At 36.6% G+C, this 21,044-nt stretch overlaps 1 protein-coding gene across 4 annotated transcripts in view; it reads right to left on the bottom strand.

Moving 5' to 3' along the window:
* The window catches only part of grid2 (glutamate receptor, ionotropic, delta 2), a 447,398-nt gene that overhangs the window by 147,983 nt on the left and 278,371 nt on the right, over window positions 1–21,044 (bottom strand). For all 4 annotated transcript variants that reach the window (XM_087792456.1, XM_087792434.1, XM_087792441.1 and 1 more), the window contains exons 7-8: window positions 20,428–20,589; window positions 12,498–12,617 (exon numbers count right to left, since the gene is read on the bottom strand). In XM_087792456.1, the coding sequence (XP_087648582.1) occupies window positions 12,498–12,617; window positions 20,428–20,589 (282 nt within the window). The remainder of the gene's footprint in view (window positions 1–12,497; window positions 12,618–20,427; window positions 20,590–21,044) is intronic.

Genomic DNA, 21,044 nt, shown 5'->3' with positions numbered 1-21,044 from the left:
TTAATTCTGTTCAGATATTGTCCTGACAGAGCCGATGGCGGGATAAACAAGGGAGGTGGCAGGCGAGGACAACAGAGGAGAGGAAATGAAATAAGGAAAGGGGTTTACACAAGGTGGTAGAAGAGGGAGGTAAAGATGGATGGCATATCAAACCAATGCAAATCTGTCTGGAACAATTCCCTCGGGAGGATTCACACGCACGCAGGTGAGTACGCGCACACACACACACACACACACTATGTATAGCACTACACAAGGTACAGACACTTGTTTCTGCTGCGCACAAGCTTTCTAGAGAACACACTGTGTTGTCTCAGGGAATATTTTGAGATGTGATTTTTTGATTTTCAGGTGCTTGACTGAGTTAAAAAAAAAAAGGCCTGCCTAAAATAAATAAAACCATAAAGTTTTTACACTCACACTTATTATATATAATACCTAAAAAATCCAGCGTATCTCCTTTACTTAGAATCTAATATGGTTTACAGTTTAATCAGACTTAGATGTATATGAGTTTTATTTGGAGTGATTCATAGAAAAAATGTAATCTAAATGGATACAACATTTTAATCGTTTACTTATTGCTTGCTGAGAAAAATCATTTTCCGTTCTTTCTCGTTTCATTCTTTCGAGTTAAATGTCAACTGTGTTGTATTCAGAGGAAATGGAGAAACCAGACAGACTTGTATTATTTAAAAGACAATGAGAGACAACGTCTCTGAAAAACTATGGCAAGACATGTAGCCGATAAAAGATTGATCTCGCCCTGCACGAGAAACTATGAATGTTTCAAAGTGTGGGCTTGTCGAACTCCATCCTATTTTTACGTGATATCATTTATTTTAAAAGCCAAACGTCTCCATAGATTAACATGAGGTCTTTTTCATGTGATATAACTGATATAAATTAAGTATAAGATGAACGTATGAAAGCTTTTCAAGTGGTTTATTTAACATTAAATCTAAATTAGTGCTGTCAAAAGATGGTAAAAAGAAAGAATAATTTTTCACGTTTTCTAACTAATTAATGTATTTACTCAATTTCCACTTTTCCAAATTTATTTAAAAACTAAAAAGAAAACTACATTTATTATTTTTGCGAATCAATATATGGAACAAATAGTAAAGAAAAAAACTTTTGTTTTTTAGGACAAGTCCCAAGTGTAGCCTGCATTGTCACCATGTTCTTTTGTCTAAATAATTAGAAATATAGAAATAAAACAATCACTTCTGGTTGTGACTGACTAAACACACTAGACACACACAACAACTGTATTTCCCAATAACATACCGTTATAGTAAAGTTAATGTGAGAGATTAAAAATTCTTTAAAAAAAATAAAAAAGAGTAATTCTGAATGTAATACAAATCACGATTATTCTGATAAATAAACACCCTCAAATTAAACAATTATTATAGTGTTTTTAAGTATTTATCTTGTCGCTGTGGAACTCCTTGTATCTTATGTGAATAGGAAAGAAGGACCAAGTTTCTAGATGATGATAAAACCATCACATCGTTCCCTGGTGGACAGACTGAAGCCATGGCAAGGAGCATATGTTTGCTGATGGGTGATGATGTCCCTGATCTTTATTCATATTTAATACATTACAATCACTTTTTTTTTTTAAGTGGTTCCTTTAAGGGTCACCGGCTGCTCGAGGCACTCTTTTTTTTATTGCTGGGATAACAATTTATTTATATGGCAATAACGGGTTTGTGTTTTAACAATATCATTTAACTGTGACTGAATTAATTTCTCTTCTAAGTAGACGGTCTTTAGAGTATCGGATATGCATTTTGTGCGTAATATTATACCTCCACTTCTGTCTAGAAAATATTTAAAAAGATACTGTAAACTAATTTTAAAAAAGAAGATCAAAATCAGTTAAAAGAAGTAAAAACAACTTGAAGTTGAAACTTTGCCACAGCACTCTTAAAGAGTTTAAATATTATTTCACTTTTCTATTTAGCACTAGGTCTAACAAGTCAATCACAGTATTTCCTGAAGCATACGGATCCTCTCCCTGGCATCACGACTAAGATAAAGATATGCTAATGAAAGGGGTAAAAAACGTGTGATGAACAGGTGGCTCGTATCGATCCACAGAAGTTCTTTGTTCGTCCCCCTCGCAAAAAAACTCACTATCTGGTGTCAGTGGGAGTATTTGACACAGAAATATAGCCCTAAGAAGAATCCCAAAAGTTTAAAAGTTCATTGCAAGTTTCAAGTTGCAGACACTTAATGTCAGGTTATCTGTCAATTCCTCCACACAATGTCTCTTTCCTCTCCTTTTTTTTAACCTCCAGGCCCTGTCAAATGACAACACTGCATCGAATTAGCATGTAATAGTCATTTTAGAGTAAGACATGACTCAGTGAAAGTTTTACAGTCAAAGTCCTTGAAAACAATTGACGCTATGAGTTTGCTTTATGTTGTCATTTCCTTCACATATTTGAATCTTATTGATTATATTTACAATCGGATGCTCTTTCTAAATACGTTGGTTTTAAAAGATTTCTGACCTAAATATCATAATTTCTGACCAAAACCAAATCATAGGTTCTGGTCCTGGTTCTTGTCAGCTCTCGACTCCTGCATTCGCTGCCCATCTAGAAATCCAAGTGGCAAATGTGCTTCATTCAGCTCAGATTGACACCTCTTGGGTTTTAACTGGCCTCCAGTGGCTCTCAGTGTATGTTCTATGGTAATGAAACTGGTCAAGATCGGTTCAAATGAACATCCAGGATCTAGAGCACATGTTTAAAACATGACTCTGATACCCTTTGATCTGGATGAACCTGAAACCACAGACTTCCCCACTTATTACGCTTATTAAGTTCAAACATCAGGGATATTTCTGATGTACACTTAGAAATGTAATTCTTGATGAGCCTACATTTTATATTACCATCGAGAGGGTTGAAGACAGAACCACAAGAACCCACAATTTTCTAATTCAGCCATTCAAATTGAGAGCTCTAGCGTCTGTAACATGTTGTGACTTCAACACTATTGGAATAGGTCAAATCTAAGGTGGTGTTTTTTCGTTTGACTTTCCAATTTTTCTCCTTAGACAGGTACAAGTGACTCTTAAGTGTATATTTATAAAAAAACATCTTATTCACAAGACAAAGCACTGGCTTGTCTCAGGACTGTGTGCTGAGCCCCCTCCTGTCATGTCATAGGAATTAAATATAAATCTATTGAGGTGACAAAGCAGTGGTAAGATGACCAATAGATCAGGCGCCGATCCAGGGAACAAAAAATGCTCTATTATATAAAACCACCTAAAGGTGTTTAATTTACAGAAACTGATTTTCTCTCAAATAACATTGTCGTATGACTGTTAAATGAGATAAACAAACTCTAGAAACAAAACTTATGTTTGACAGTCGGGTCTATAAAGTCTATCAGACACAAACATATAGAACTCCATCGTCTGCATACAATCAAAAATACATTGATGCAAATACACAAACATCTTGTTGTAACAAGTCCAGAGCCCTTTTTGATTCAGTGTAGTTTTTTCATATTAATTCTAGATTTTTTTTTTGGAGGTCATGCTATTGCTTATATTACTGGGCCTCAGAAGCAAAAGATTATCCATTCCGAAGAAAAAATGGAATCCTTGAACAGTTTGATCTTTATTTGTTCCCCCTCTATTTTCCAAAACTTAAGACACGTTTATAAAAGGCACTGTTTTCGTAATCCTAGTAATAATAATCATTTTTATTCAATAAGCCCCTTTCAAAGCACACAAGGACACCCTAAATCAGATTAAAAATGGAGTGGAGGAGACAACACTAAGACAGGATTTGTAGAAGTTAAAAAACACAAAATAATGAAAACTACAAAATATGAATCACAATGAATAAGCCAGTTTAAAAGGGTTTTACTAGTTGTATTTTCAAAACAGTAAGTGCGTTTGTTACGGGTGTCCAGTGGGAGGGAGTTTCAAGGTTGTTGAGGGCTTTTAAAAGTGGTTGTAGTAGTAGTAGTGGAGAACATAACCTTTAGTACCTTCACTTGTTCAGAAGCATTTGAGAAGTACTTATCTAATGCCGTCATTATTGCTCATCCTCTTGTTGTACCGTGGAAATAAAAGCCTTACTTGTGACAGAAAAACTGCTTCAGCGATAGATTTATTTTTAAATGCAAGGAAACTACCTTTTCCTTTTCAACCCCCCCACCATCCCCTCCACCAGATGCCCGTCTCTGCATCTTTGCTGTAAGGTTTACTACCAGGTCACAGACCATTAGGCGTCCCTCTTATCTCCTCTTCATATCCGTGCTCCTGTCAATTCACTCATCCATTAATCTATCCACCCATTACCCAGCCAAGAACAACCCTGGGACTGGAACCCGCGAGTTTGGGTGTGTAACACTGATAAACCTGCTGAAAGTACACAGGAGGCGAACCATATTAAAATGCAAATCGGAAAGAGGAGTTGGACTGATTTTTTTCCCGTGCCTTTAACAGGAGCCACATGTTCTTACATCACCACGAATCTCTTTGAAGAAAACAACAGACAGGATCGACGTCCTGGGAATAAAAGTTGTCTGCGCTTGCCGCGGCATCCACTGAAGCTTACTAAAAGTAGCTTGTGGGATTGTGTTTGTTGTCACCCAAAGTGTTTACACACGGGTGTTGTTATTTCGTGTGGCATTACAAATAATTCCCCGTGGGGATTGTATGACAGCTGATATTGTTTGAAATTCTGAATGTTTGCTTTCTTTGCTTCTTGACTGTCTTTAAGTTTCTCTGATTTGTGTCAACGGAGGCTCCTGATGACTTGAATCGGCTCAGATTGTTCACTTAAGATGCTTTCAAGGACAATTTGTTGTTTGGAGTTAACATCCTGAGTTCAGTGACCAACCTGTGGGCCACTATGAGACTTGATGGACAACACAACGGTCTTGTTTTTGACCTCAAATATGTTTTTGTTTTTTAAATCCTGGATAAAGTTTATGTTAATGATTAAATTCTGTGTTCTGGAGTTTAATTTAGAATAACAAAGGTACCTCAGAAATCTTCAATCCCTTGCATCATAAAAACTTCGGTGGCCATTGAGGGCAACCCCCCCAACAAAAACTTATTTTATATTTATATTTATTTTATTATTCCTTTTAGCTGTAAAGTTGTGTCTCCAGAAAGTATGTCTGAAGCGATACACGAATATCACGAAACGATATATATGTAGCTCACAGTACGATTCAATATGATATATATTCAGCTTGCGATACGATTAAAAAAACCGATCTATTCAGCTCACGATAAGATTTATCAGTATAATCAGCTTACAATATGATTCAATACGGTATATTTAGCAAACAATATATATTCAGCTCACCATACAATATATTCAGCTCATCATAAATTTCAATATAGCATATCCAGCTTGCAGTATGATATATTCAGCTAACAATACGAATCGATACGACATAATCAACTTAAGATACAATACAATATATTTAGCTCACGATACGATATATTAATCTCACAATATGATTCCATACGACATCATCCGCTTATGATACAGTAAAATATATTTAGCTTACAATAAGATATAGTGAGCTCATGATATGATTCGATACGACATAATCAGCTTACGATACAATACAATATATTAAACTGAAACCAAAATATGTAAAACAAAAAAGCTGCTAGAGTTGAATGTATCCCCTCATCCTCAGTCATCCCTGGGATTTTTGCAGCTTTTGATTATTGCTTCAGCTGCAAAAGGACGTAAAGACTGCTTCCATCTAGTGGCCATTTAACTCCTTTATTTTAATCACACATTATTGTATATATGTGTATAAATACAAATAACCTACTTACTTACTTACATATATATATATATATATATATATATATATATATAAAAACCATAAAACAAATATGATAAAAAATACATGATTTAAAAGCACGGTAAAAATGGAGGCAGTTCTGTTGAATATCAACAGGCAATTTAAAAAAACATATATTATTTGTTTATTTCTTTGGAAAACACAGCATACAATGCAATCATCATCATCATCATTAAAATTTCAAGTGACAGTACAACAAGCTTAAATTGAAAAGACTAAAGACATGTGAAATGAGGCGAGCACTGGCTTTTATATCATTTATTTTCAAATTGAGTTTATTGTGTTCCGTAAAAGTGAGAGATGACAGTAAGCTCCACATCACTCAGCTGTTCATTCGTATGTTCCTCTCAAGACTCACCTCTCTCCATCCCTCTTGCTCTCCTAGCTGCTCTCCTCAGCCTCTCGTCCTCTCACTAATCTGCTACCTCAGTTGAGGGAAACACAGAATAAAGAACAGATAGATGCAAATCTGCCTAACGGGGTGGAAAATTGGAATGAAATGGGGATCTCTTCCTCTTTGGAGAGATTTTTGCCACTGACAATCTCTTCACCTTTTCAATACTAAGATTTGCTTTTTCCATCTGATTTATTCATTTCACTCTCCATGCTATCAATCTTCTTTTTTATTTTTTTTTTTGGGTTGTGACTCAAAGAAAGGCCATCTTTACTTCTGCATGACTCATTCGTATTTCCTCTTATCCTCTCCGAGATCGAACCCTGCAGGATATGGTTTTGCATAATTGCTATGATCAGTTCCACTGGTGTTGTCCCAGATCTAACCCCCCCCCCAAAAAAAAAAAACAGCGACGGCCAACCTGCCCATCCTCGCCCTCGGCGTCCGCAAACATAATTACTTCGCTTTTTTAATCCAACACCTTATTATGTTATTAAGGGTATTTTACCCAACGGTAACAACAGCAGTTGTGTGTTTTTATCTCAGCATTCCGATTCGTCTTGGACATTCATCAAGTATTTTAACTTAATTCATTGTAATTATTTCAGTTGAGAACCAGGTTTGGATGCATATCGAAGCCAATTACCTCGGTTGGTTAATTAGACCATATTAATTAACGGCTGTACCAGACACCCGGAAACGCCGGCGCCGCTCGACATAAAAGCCATAGATTGAGGCAACAGGGAATCAAATGAAAGGCTCTTCAAGTGAAAGCGGTTCCTGACTCTGAAGTCACTTACTATAATTCAGCACATGTGTCGGAGGAGACAGGGGATGATTAAAGGTGACCCCAATTAAAAAAAAAAAGGTTCATTTTGTGCCGCCATCGATTCCCCCGCGAAGATGGCAAAAGTGACCGCCCGGCGACGTCGACGAAAATGTGCTGACGCCAGCACTTTTAATGCTCATGCGTGAGACGCTTTTTATTTTTTTTGTCATCTTAATCCCCGGCTGTACAAGACGAACTCCATGATAACAACGCTTTAGCTTCATAACTTCTCTATGAGTGGGAAAGATGTCTTTTTTCTCCACGAAAGTTCTTCAGGATGTCACACGCGGCTAACAACGCAATTACAACGAGGACGACTTGTCAGCGCGAGAGAACGCGTGGCTGGTAAATGTGCGGAAGAAGGGATATTGGTGAATGTGTATAGGCAACGAGGGTAATAGAGCAGAAAGCCAATTCCACCATAGTGTAGCAGTAATAATTATGACTGATCTCAGGTGTCTTCAATTTTCTGCACTACTACACAACTATATTCACACGGTGTGTGTTAAGTGTGATGGCGGACAAGATGGAGGGTGGAAATAAGAAGAATACACTTGTGTATTATTGCTCAGTAGGGATGAGGAGGACGTTTTCTATTTCAATTTTATATTAGATGCTGTTCAGGATGAGATAACTCACCTGGCTTTTCTTTGTTTGTGTGTTCGGCTTGCATGTCGTTCAGTTTCCTCCCAGCATTAAAAAATATATATGTTTATTGATAGGTGTGAGTGTGCATTCATGATTACCCCTTACATCTTGCCAAGAAATGCAGTGAGACATAAGCTATAAATAACAATAATAACACATTTTATTACGCAAATCAAACCTGTTATTTCCTTTGTTTGCCGTTTTCTTAAAAACATATACTAAAAATATATATATTTTTGCTTGTAATAAGTGGAAGGAAATCTGTGAATAGAAAGTCAAAATATATGCATCTAAAAACAAATGTTATATTTCACTGAAATAAATTGTAGTTCTGTCTCTGAGAAAATGTTACAGTCCTGACTTCGCCAGTGGGGAAAAACTACTTTTGGTTTTCACGAATGAAAATCCATATGAACAACTTTTGCCTCAAAACAAATTTGTGTATTTTTTATTTTCGCTTTCTTTACTACAGAGCCCTTATGAGATGGTAAAAAAAACAAATATATATATATATATATATACTCATTTGGGCCACAATATACTAATTTGTGGCCTTGAAATATAACTAGCTCGATAACTAGAGAACACAACTCTGGACCCGAAGTCCAAGGGGTTCAGTTCCCTAGAATAATGGTCCCCAGTCCCTTAAGTCCGTTTTTTTACTAGGTCGCACAGAAAGAAAAAATATATAAATAATCCGTAACAATGATTAATACTGCCTGAAAGGTGTTTTATTTTGAAAAAAAAAAAAAAAAACAGGTAGAAAACCTGTTAAATAACATTGGCATGTGACTCTTGACTAGTGAAAATGAGTAAAATATACTCTTGAAAATGAACTCTTTAGAAACTAAACTTCCATTCCAAGTCTCAAAGCTAAAAGCCAGGAAACACACGTACAGAACAACATTGTTGGCAATCGAATAAAAATAGATGCCAATGCACAAATACCTCGTTGTAAACAGTCCACAGATCATGCTGAGTCAGCGTTATGGTGAGATGTTTTTTTCATGCACCTATTTGTAGTTTTTTCGCAGGTCATGCGGTTGTATTTTTACTCTTATCAATCTGAACGTCGGTCCGTGAATATAATCTTGACATTTAACCGGTCCGCTGTACAACAAAGGTTGAGGACTGCTGCACTAGACGGCATTGTTTCGTGGTAAGTTTTAAAATCTTTATATATAATAAGCAGCCCTTGGTTTCTTTCTTTTTTTAGTTCAGTGTTGAAGCATTATTTATATATTTTGGCATCATAATAGACATTTTTTAGAGGAATAACTCAACATTGAAAAATGATGGTTTGTAATAGTTGTGTATATATATTGAGATTAAAAATGTCGTAGTACATTAGGTAGTTTGTTATTTAGAATAAACTCTCTAGTCACTATAATGTGAGACTATACAAAATAAACAAAAAGAAAACAATGAAAGTAAGTCTGTTCTTTAAGATTAAATTACTCCTGATAATAATGTCTGTGAAAAAATGACTGAGGAAAGTTGCTAAACTCAGAAAAATAGTGACACAACACGATCCGAATTTATAATCCATGCCCTTGTGTCTTTTCGTTTTGCGAGAATTCTGACCTGCTCTAGTAGAAGAACTCACATTTCCCCGATACTTAAAACTCTGAATTGGCTTCCAGTTTCTTTCAGGATCAATTTTAAAATTTTGGTTCTTACTTTCGGATCTATTCATGGTCACAGAATCCTCCTTAAATCACTGATCCAGCCTTTAAATTCATGAATTTCAATTAGTTTGTGGGCATTTTTTTTTACCATGACATGTCTGGGGCTCCATACTTTGCACAAAGTCTATTGAATATAATGTAACTTTTAGAATATTCATAGAATTTTGAGGGATTGATGAATTAAAACACTGGAAACCCACTTCAAGGATGTGGATGTAAATGATTACGGACCCGATACATCATTAATTGATGAGTTGAATCTTCAATGGTGCCATATTTCAGTCGTGATCAAAGCGGATTATTGCAGAAGCCGAGCTGGAGGGACAGCGGCCGGCAGAAGAGAACGACACGCCATCCATAACACATGGCGAAAGATAACAGATGTTAATGTTAATTTGGGTCAAGAGTGAAGCACATTTCTTCCAGGGAAAGGTCACCCTCAGTTGAGACATCAGTGCCCATAACCAGGACGCTAAATTACAATCGTGGAAAGGCTGAATAATAGAAGCTCGGAGGAGGGGATTCTGAATGAATCAAACATTGTAATGAACGGAATCCTTTTATCGTGCGACTGCGGCGGATCCCATGTTGAATTACTCTGATGCAAGAGAGACGATTTGATGAACATTCCTTTTTCATATCCAATATCGACGTTTCCTAAATATATGAATCAAAGAGCAGAGTCCATCATGCCAGAGACGGTTCCGTCCTGTCAGGTCTCCTGTCACGGCGGGATCTGTCACAGAGGCTGCAGCTCGATACTAATAGCATCATCCTCCAATGATTCTTCTTTTATCAACACTGTCAGGCCTCGTCTTTCTCTTCCAAAAAAAAAAAAAAAAAGCCAATTTACTGGAAAGTAGGTTGAAGCCATGAATACCAATTACCCGAGAAGCCACTCAAAAATGCTATCGTTGTATTAATATGTGATCACTGCGGAAGGATGGCTGGTCACCATTTTTACTGACCGTTCTCCGGCTGACACATGCCTCACATGACTTTATGACTTGTTAAACGAGGGGCTGGAAACCATTTCATGGCTCAAGATCATTAAAAAATGTGTGATGGCAGCAAAAAAAAAAAAAAAAAAAAAGACGCTGCGTGAACCTGCTTTAAGTCATTTAATGCAGTGAATACATTTAATTGAAATTCAGCGGCGACAGTTAAAATTATTAAAGGTGGCGGTAACAGGGAAACTATATAACGAGTAATTTAATTCCCACAGATGTAATTACGCACCTAATGAGAGCATTTTGCCGTAATGCAATTACGAGGAGGTTTTAGGATTCATTCTGTTCTCGGTGATCACACTCGTGTTTGTCGGAACATTATTCATAATCACAGGCGATAATTACTCTCCGAGGTTCCTGTCGTACATGTCACTTTTATATATACATGAAACTAACTAATAGGAAACTGATCTTGAGAGAATTAAATCTCGTTTTATTGCCATGATGCGAAATTTTAAAAAGTCCTGAAATTCATGTCGACTCAATTTCTGTTCATTTTTTTGTTTGAAAAGTAAAGTTTTGAGACAATGTTTGGTAAAAAAGAAAAGTAAAAGAAAAGGATTTCCTCATTAACATGGTCTGGTTCAATCATCAGCGAAGATATATTTGTTAACAACCCAATAATCACACGGCTGAGGAGGGATTTGTTTAATTACGTTAAAATTCAATCAAGTATAAATGAGTCTTCTGAAGTGTTTTGGTGTTTGTTGTTAGGAGCCGATATGAACCTGCAGGTGAAATCTGAAACGAGCAGGTCATTACAATTAGGAATATTTACGACGTGAGTACTGTCAGTACATGACCTGGGAAATTTGTGTTCCGTGAACGCATGTATGAAAGACGATAAATTACATTATTATAAATGAATAACTAAATGTGTAAATAAATGTATAAGTAAATTAATAGATAAATGACTTCTGCTCTAGTAGAAGAACTCACATTTCCCCGATCCTTAAAAATCTTCACTGGCTGCCAGTTGCTTTCAGGATCAATTTTAAAATTCTGGTTCTTACTTTCAGATCTATTCATGGTCAGACTCCTCCTTCCATCAGTGATCTGATCCAGCCTTACACCCCAGCTCGGGCTCTGAGGTCTGTGGATCAGAATCTACTGATGTTTTATATATATATATATATATATATATATATATATATATATAAAGACCATGCACGCCAGGCGAAATGGCATATTTTGATCCTCCATGTTTTGATAGCAACCTGATCCAGACAAAAATGTGCATTCAAAATAAACAACTTTATTTACACAGCCGACAACGTAGCGTCTGTTCGAGTTCGAGTTTTTTTTTTAGTTGTTTTTTTTACCAAAGATAAAGAGAAAAGGCGATTCTATAACACAAAGTGGTTCAACTCAAAATCACTATTATGTAGTTCCAGGAAAAGTTTTCATGCCAGTTTAGTGGAAAACGTGTGTGTGTCGATGATCGTGACAAAAATACTTTGTCCTGGAAAATGGTGGTTCTTCTTCTTAGAAGCTTTGATTTTCTCACAGGGTAAATAAATGTCCTACATTTAAACCTTATTATTGGTGTTTGTTCTCTTGTTATGTCGTTTGTTTCAGTCGCTTCGTTCATCTTTATATTTAGCAACTCTAAAACAATTAAAATTGAACTAAAATACTTCCACGTGGAAGTAAATTATTACGATATGATCCAAAGATTGTATGCTGTGCTGTGTAAGTGCATTATTTTAAGATAATTTAGACACTTCAGAGACAGGTCCTTCAAAACAGTCTCGGATCCAGATGGTGATCCAACAATAAACCAGGAACTGAACCGTTTCTCCTCACATAATGAACATTTCACGAAACTTTCATGCATTTTCCAGTTAATTGGCTCAGAGACAGACAAAAATGGAGGCAGTAAACACGGCATCGGGGAGGTAATGACTAAGAGGTGAGAGTAATGTTGAAACCAGGTGAAGTGGAATTCCACGGTGAATTGGGGAATTATGCAAATATCCTCTGCCTGTGTGAGGAGAAATTATTACCCCTTCACCCGCAACAATCATCAACAAGCAGGCGCGGTCTCGACCACTTACCCTACTGACTCCTCGCCCCCTGTCTTCTCCGTAATTGGTTCCCAGTATTTCAAAAAAGATGTTGGGATTGGTGCCATTGTCGGTGAACTCCAGGAAACTTGTGAGGCCGCTCACGCCAAACTGAAAGAGAGGATACATGTTTGTTAAAACCCTGAGCCGACGTTTTGCTTGGTCTGCATGTTTTTTTTTTTTCCTTTTTTATTCTGGCGATGTTGATGCTGAGGGAGAAAATGGAATGAAAGCCATTATGCTGTGACACCATTAGCGCTGATATTGCTGATAGTGCTGCAGGATTACAGCGGAAAAAAGGTCCCCAGTCGACGGAAATAAACCGAGTTTCAATGCAGGTGGAGCCTACAGTATATACGACACCGAGTCAAGGAGTTTTAGGGCTATGGGGTGGAAATACAATTTGATTTCTTTAATTTAACTCAAATTTTCATCAGAACTTTGCACACTTAAAATCCAAACTTTTTAACAAAAGATAATGTAATTACATTGTAATTTCCTTTTTCCGTTTTAAGTGTAAAATATATATATATATATATATATATATATAAAAATCCTCTCTTAGGTTCCAAACTATATCCTGATGTATATGTTACACAAATGCTGTTACAGACACATCTGCTTTGAATAAATACATGTGTCTGTGTCTCATTAAAATGCTTCTCTTGTGTCTTACGTTGAGTTATGAGCTAAAATCAACAAAAAAACGGTGTTTACTTATACAGATCTGAAATAAACAATAGTAATAAATAATAATAATAAATAATAATAATAAATAATAGTTACCAGTGGGCAAACAGCGACTATGAGTTAAGCATCATGATGCAAATGTAACGCTGATTCAATATTGGAAACAAAGATTATCCGGACAGGTTTGCTTTCACTTGTGTCTATTCATATGTGATACATATTCAAAGACTCCTTAAGCAATGATATTTAAGATTGAAAATGGAAGTACAATAGCAAAACACGTTTGTTTTAAACACAACATATTTTTGGTCAGTTTCTTATTAGATTAGATTCATTTTATTAATCCCTCTGGAGATCACCTTTGGTAATTGGGTTTCCAGTACAAAGCAGACAATAATTTCATAAAAAGAAGAAGAACAAAGTGCAAATAAAAAGAACAAAGGGCAAGGGATGACAAAGTGCAATTATTAATAACATATATTAAATGGAATAATGCAAAGAAAGGGAAGAAAGAACGCTGTTATGTAGAGTTTAACTGTATGACTTCATGACTAAGATGAAAAAGAAAACTTTTGTGGGCCCCCCGAGTAAAATGAAAAATTATAGAACATGTGAAAATAAATATATAAATAATTTCAAAATGACTGTTGGGTAAGTTAATTTAAAATAGAAACTTCCATTACTAGTTTTCCAACAGAATAAAATATAAAGAAGCTGTGAAAAACGTAAACAATCAACAAACTTTAGAGGCCAATAACAAACAATACACAACTTCGTGTTAAATAAAATAAATAACTTGCTGACAAACAAGAAGTTTTTCCCTTATCCATTGCTATGTACTTTCTGAGATCTTTTCTTTTCTTTGTCCATGTCGCCTTAGGGGCCTCGTAAAGAAGGTCCATGTCTTTTCTGTTTGTTTACTTTTTTCATTGAAGTGATACAGTTATAGTATTTCATGTTAAGTTTTATAATATACGTTCCTGAACGCACCATAGCAATCACATTGTCATTAAATGCATCACGTACGTGTGACAAAGAGGAGCAAAGAAAGTTAATGGACGTCGTGTTTCTTCCATGTTTCTTAACGTCCTCCAGCATTAATTGGATTCCTTTTAAAAGAGAAGTAACATAAACTTGATATAAAAATAGCCGTTTGTAAATATGTTTGCTCAGAGGAACTAGAGTCTCCATGATTAGACACTGAAACTGTTGAGGAGTGATTCCGTGTTCACTCAGTAATTTATCCTGTTTCATTACCAGAATAAATTTAAGTTGGGAAGCAAGCATGAAGATTCCAATGAGATGAGTGAAATAGTTGTTTCCTTGAATATGTGGCTATATAAATTCTATACAACTTGTTTAAGATATGATAAATGCGCTTTTACTATGCTTTTATTTTGACGGGGACATCACAAAAATAATTAAATTCTCAACTGTTAATGAGAGTTACCCCCTTTTGATAAGTTCGATTCCAGTCAATATTTAATGACTCCGAGTCTTTCCCATCAATAATCCAATTTAGCCGTCATTGATATGTTCCCAACCGGTTCTGATATTTTATTACCTTAACCAGCTGCACCTCTTAGCCTCAATAAACGACGTGTTTATTTGCTTCCACGCAGGCCTGGAGCCCATTGAGCTCCTCTTCACTGGCTTTTGTAATGATTCAGGTAATTGATGTTGGCAGCTCAATATTGGAACAGTTAGTTCATAACAATTATCTTTCCTTTAATTGCACCTGATGTAAAAGATATGGCGCTGGGAGAAGAGCGAGCGAGCAGAGGAAGAAAAACACATCAGGTGGTGTGTTCTCTTTCGCTTTTTGGGCAGCATGTGTGGTTGCAAAATTCAGCCGGTTTGTTTTCATCTGAAGGTTGAATTGATCCGACAAACGCCTTCATTTCCCGCCTCCCAGTATCCACTGCTCATCAGGTCGATTCCTCTTTGTGTAAATAGCGATGACTACAATAGTTATATGGAATACTACATTATGGAATATTACATTATGGCTGTCTGCCGTTTATGTCAACCTTTTAGGTCATTCAAAACACTGATTATATTGATTGAATTCCTCATACTACAATATACCGTATTTTCCGCAATATAAATCGCCTTCAATGAATGGCCTATTTTAGAAGTGTTTTCATAAATAGGGGGCACCGGATTATAAGGGGCATAGAATAAAAAATACAGTCAAACGTTTGACTGGGGTTGCGTTATGCATCCACTAGATAAAAGCTATGCTAAAGGGAATGTCAACAAAACAGTTCTGACAACTCTTTTCACTACCATGGTAATGATGCTCAAATGATGTTTAAAAGGCTTAAAGCAGCAGCGCACGAGACTGGTGTTGTGAGCAGACATATGTTGAGTGCACAGCAGAGAAGTTGAGCACGTGTATGACAGCTACAGCGCGCGTGTATGACATGTTGAACGCATGTGTATGACTGGTTGAGAACACAGCAGAGTGATTTTGAGTGTACAACAACCAAGACACACTCGCTCAAACCGATGGTAGTAATATCACTCATAGCTGTCCGCCATGATGTGAAGTGCATCGTAAATCCCACCCTGTGAATACGCAATGACGTAATGCCGCCTACGGCGTTTCGGCTCAGTCGGCGCAGAGTCATGAAAGTGTTTGTAAACAAGTCACCCACCGGCTAATGTTCATATATAAGGCGAAAATCAAAGGCTTTTAAGTGCGCAAAATACGGTAATTGCAGGTCTTATCTAAGTTGCTAGTATTGGTATAAAAACAATTTTCACCACAGTCTCAGAGTGACAGAAGAGAGAGAACACTCAAGAGAATGAGATTCTATTCTGCTGAGCTCAGCTCCGATAGTGCTGGGGGATCTCGTAATCCGTCCTGCGGAGAACGACCATCGGGGTTGTCTAAACAGTCGCCCCTCCGGGGATAAAAGTCTCGGCAAATGTCAGGCCACTCTCAAGGTGAACCGCCGAGACAGTAATGAAAGCTGCTTCATGTATTATTGTCAGACACTAATCCCTCATTAGCATCTCGCACGTCTCCATCATTGAGAGGAAACCGCCGTCCCCGGAGTCGTCTGTATCGATATCAAAACAGAGGGCGTCGCAAATGGATGAAAGACTTGCCAAACCTTCGTCTTAACCCAGAGACAACAAGTGTCTGTCTCCACTGAAGGTGGGAAATTCATAGAAAATCACAGCCGAGGGGTTGAAGCAGCACTTGTGATTCAACTAGGCTGGAAAAAAAAAGAGAACTTGTTGATTGATGCTCCATTTTCAAAGGCAATGCAAATGACAAGAACTCCCTTCATGAAGTCGAGAAAGCAATAACACGAACTCAAAAAAAAACTTTTCTTGGGGTTGTAATGAACCGAAATGGGATCTCTACAGCATGTGAATTGGAAAAACACAACACAGTGTATACTTATTTGGAACCGTCAGTGTATCATCCTTTTCCCCCCTGAGGGCCTTTTACTTAGGAGTTAGGATTGTGTGAGTGAATTGACTGGTGGATCCTTTTTTTTTTGGCTGTTTCAACTAGAGTGCCACTGAACAAGCTGAAAACTCCAAATTCTCCATGTAACGAGCAGCATATCTTGAAATGGAAATGTCTTCTCTGAAATTCAAATGCATATTGCGCACCTTGAACTTTTTTTGAGGAAGTGAAAATAAAGAGAAATTAGTTTTTTTAATTGAAATCCAAACTTTATATTATGTCTTTTTTATAAAAATAAAAAAATCGTTTTTCCCCTCAGTGCTAGTAACATGGCAGTAAAACGGTTCTATAGGAAAACAAAAAAACAAAACCCAATCAGAAGACTAAAGACTAGAAGACCTTCTCTAATAGGTCAGTTTTTTTACGCTACCGTCTCCAACGTCTTACCATTGATGAGTTGTTATGTGCGGCATCTCTATTTCTTTCTTTATCGGCCAAATTATTGAGTAACGTTTACTTCACGTCAATGAAGGATTAGTAGGACGTTGCTATACAAAATACTATTCAATGTCTGGAAGATTCATCATTGCTTTTGTTGTTTCAGAAAGTGAAAGCAAGTAATTAAAGTATGACGTCTTTTTCCTTTACCATGAATAGCTCTGAAAGTAAGAACCAGAATTTTAAAGTTGAAACTGGAAGCCGTTGAAGAGTTTTAAGGATCGGAGAAATGTGAGTTCTTCTACTAGAGCTGCTCAGAATTCTCGCTGCAGAGTTTTGTATCAACTGCAGGCGAGACAGATCCTTCTTGTTTAGACATGAAAACAAACTGTTGCAATAGTTCAAACGAGAAGGCACAAACGTATGGATTCAGATCTCTATAGGAAAACAAAAAAACAAAACCCAACCAGAAGACTAATTTTCATTTATCGGCCTTTATTTCTGTCCTTCTCTAATAGGTCAGTTTTTTTACGCTACCGTCTCCAACGTCTTACCATTGATGCGTTGTTATGTGCGGCATCTCTATTTCCTTCTTTATCGGCCAAATCAATCATTTTGAATTCAAGAGCTGCTTCATATTCATTTCTCTGTGCGTCACCTATAGTGTGGTTGTGTGGTTGATTCCCATATTTGCTCAAAAACTAATACATCTCTTTCGTCTCATTCCAGCAACTCCTGGAGGTCAACTGGCCGAATAAAATCTATAAATAGGCAGCATTGAGGTAAATGCAGGGCTCAAAGCATGTGAAAAAGAAATGTGATTTATCATCCATGAATTATCTGAAATCATTTTCCATGAATTAAATTACGATGGATTAATATCCATCTCTATTAATAGCACATGCATACCGATCATATGCTTCAAGAAACATGTGGCCCTTGTGTTTTTGAGTACTTATAGTCAGACTTAGGCAGTGAGTGCATTAGCAATAGAAACATTGAGTAACGTTTACTTCACGTCAATGAAGGATTCGTAGGACGTTGATATACAAAATACTATTCAATGTCTGGAAGATTCATCATTGCTTTTGTTGTTTCAGAAAGTGAAAGCAAGTAATTAAAGTATGACATCTTTTTCCTTTACCATGAGTAGCTCTGAAAGTAAGAACCAGAATTTTAAAGTTGAAACTGGAAGCCGTTGAAGAGTTTAAAGGATCGGAGAAATGTGAGTTCTTCTACTAGAGCTGCTCAGAATTCTCGCTGCAGAGTTTTGTATTAACTGCAGGCGAGACAGATCCTTCTTGTTAAGACATGAAAATAAACTGTTGCAGTAGTTCAAACGAGAAGACACAAACGTATGGATTACTCCAGATCTATAAATATTACTTACTTACTTAGTTTGTAAATACATTTCCAAAAAATAAGAAAAATAGTTTGTTGGACTTTCTTTTCTTCTCCTGTATCACCCCGAACAAGAGTTGGTGTAAAGTCTCACTTGCAAACCATAAAACACACTGACAATCTAATATAGTTTGGGTTTAATCCTTTAGAAAATGCTGAGATTCTTGCACTTGCATGAAAGCTAACGCTAGCTCGCTAATTGGTGTGAAATGAACTCAACGTTAATTATCTTTAATCATTTCTCGACCAGAAGGTAGTAAGTACAGATACACATGACCTGTTAATTATAAATATTATATCATTTAATTCTACATCTATTTCAAGAGTTGCTCCTATGGCTGACCGCACAGATCTTCATGGAATTAATGAGTGCGTGTCGCCTGAATCAATACTATTAATAACCTCATCTGTCATATAAATATAGTCATTACAGGTTAATGCTAGTGAACAAGTGACAGTTGATTAGTGATTGTTTAAACAACCTACTTTTTTCTTTTTATATTTATTTTTTACTGTATGTGGTTATCTGACTCTGCGTTCATATTCTGGGCTTTATTTATTCTCCAAGAAGTTTTGGTTTTAAATTATACAATTGAATATCAATAATTATATTTTCACTTTCGACTGTACTTCAAGGCCACACTGAACCTGAGAGAAGTGAACTCCTCGTACTGACTTGGGCTCCACAGGGGGGCGATGAAACAGATGGAGCTTTGGTGATTTGAGGTCATAAAGACCAAAACATTTCTACATAAATCAACAAACCGTATAATTCTGCTGTTGCCGGCAACGTTGGATTTGTTAAAGGAAAATATACTCCGGTGACCGTGTTTGCATAATGTTTGTTTTTCTCTAAACATCTGGATTCCTTATATATATTTTAAGTCTCACTGTTTGGCTTTTGGTTTGTTTCGTAGCAACTGTTTCAAGCTGAATATAAGGAGTTTCAAAGACGTTTATCCAGATTGATTTTAAGCAAATTAACGCTAATGTAATAAACATAATGCAACAAACGTTTCAGTAAACATTGCTAACAGGACCAAGAACGTATGACTACATTGTGTTGGTGTGTAATTGGATCTAGTGTTTATACAACATGGAACAAATTTGTAGATATTGAAAATAATACAAGCTGCTTGGCTGAGGTCTGCTGTGTGTAAGTGCTTTTATAGTTTTGATTTACTCGTTTTGTTTGCCAAGAAGCAAAAATGTCATCGAACATGACTTCAAGGAGAAAATATTTTATGTTACCCCTTTATTTGTTTAGGTTGTGAAGCAAATGGACAAAAACACCAAAAAATTGCCAGATTTACAGTATTATCCCCAGAAATATATTTCTCTGAAATACAATTTTCACTTTTCATCAATCCATAAACTAATATTTATTCCAGTTTTTCCTATGGAACTCTTTGTTGACCTATTATTTTTTGTTGTACAAAAGGAGTATCCCAGGATATGGCCCTTTTTTTTTTTGCAGTACATTTTTCCAAAGTACGAAATGTCTGTAAATAGTTCTACCAGTATTGATGCAAAAATAATTATAGAGCGAAGTCCATTATGATGTAATAATCCTGTAGCAGTAAAGAAAACATGCTTCTTTTTTTTTTTTTTACACATCTCTTGGAGGTGGAGACTTCTGGGATTCATGACGTGTTGTGACAAACCTTGATGCCTTTTAAACCACAGCAGAGTGGGTGTGGTTTTGATAAACAAGATTTAATCTCAAGAAAAACAGTGTTTTCAGTGGGCGGGGCTAAACTTGATTTTCTAATGTATATATTTCAATCAAAAGAGAGTTTTGTACAAACAGACACGTACTGATGATACAAAAGAGGTCAAGGATCCATTCCAGACACACTTAAAAATAACAAATTGACCTTCCTGTTAAATAAATCTATTTTCTCCAACCGAGCACCGTTTGATGTTTCCTCTCTACTGAAGAAAGAAAATAAAAAAAAGGTCTACCTTCTTCACAGTATCCAGCATGCTCTTGCCGCCTTGCCAAGGTTTGGAGTTCTTCCTGATGCAGCTCAGACTGGCCATGCTGTGCCACTTCCTGTCCTCTAACTTCCGATGGAAGGTGTTGGCCAGCAGCAGCACCGAGTCGTAGAGGTAGCGGTTCGTGATCTGCAAAGAGAAAGAAGCAAAAAAAATGAATTCATTAAATAATTTTGTATGAAAAAAGGTTTTATTTTACATTGGAAATGCATTTGATTTACTTTCTCTTCGACGCAGAGCTAGCTTATGAAAGACCCCGATAGTAAAGCATTAACATGTTCATACACAGGATTGTTTTGGCTGACATTGTGCCAAATGTGCATCTTGTTATTAACACCCGGGGAAGCCTCATAGAAAGAATAAATCAAATACATTAATGACACCACAGAGACAGTGAGGGGCGTTTGTTCAGCCTCTGTTTGATCACTGTGTCATTTACCGAGCCTCGGGTCTCCTCATAAATGAGAATATAATGACAACAGCAAGCTTATAATCTACCAAGGCGGGCATGTTTCGGTGCAGATATGTACACTAACACACATCATGGCTGCACGGATCACAGCGGACTGGACGGGTGACGCTAT

Source organism: Callionymus lyra, chromosome 1 (assembly GCF_982586985.1).
Source record: "Callionymus lyra chromosome 1, fCalLyr1.hap1.1, whole genome shotgun sequence".
NCBI classification, from domain to species: domain Eukaryota; kingdom Metazoa; phylum Chordata; class Actinopteri; order Syngnathiformes; family Callionymidae; genus Callionymus; species Callionymus lyra.
Note: the sequence above shows the minus strand (reverse complement) of the source record. Positions and strands in the feature narration are given on the sequence as shown.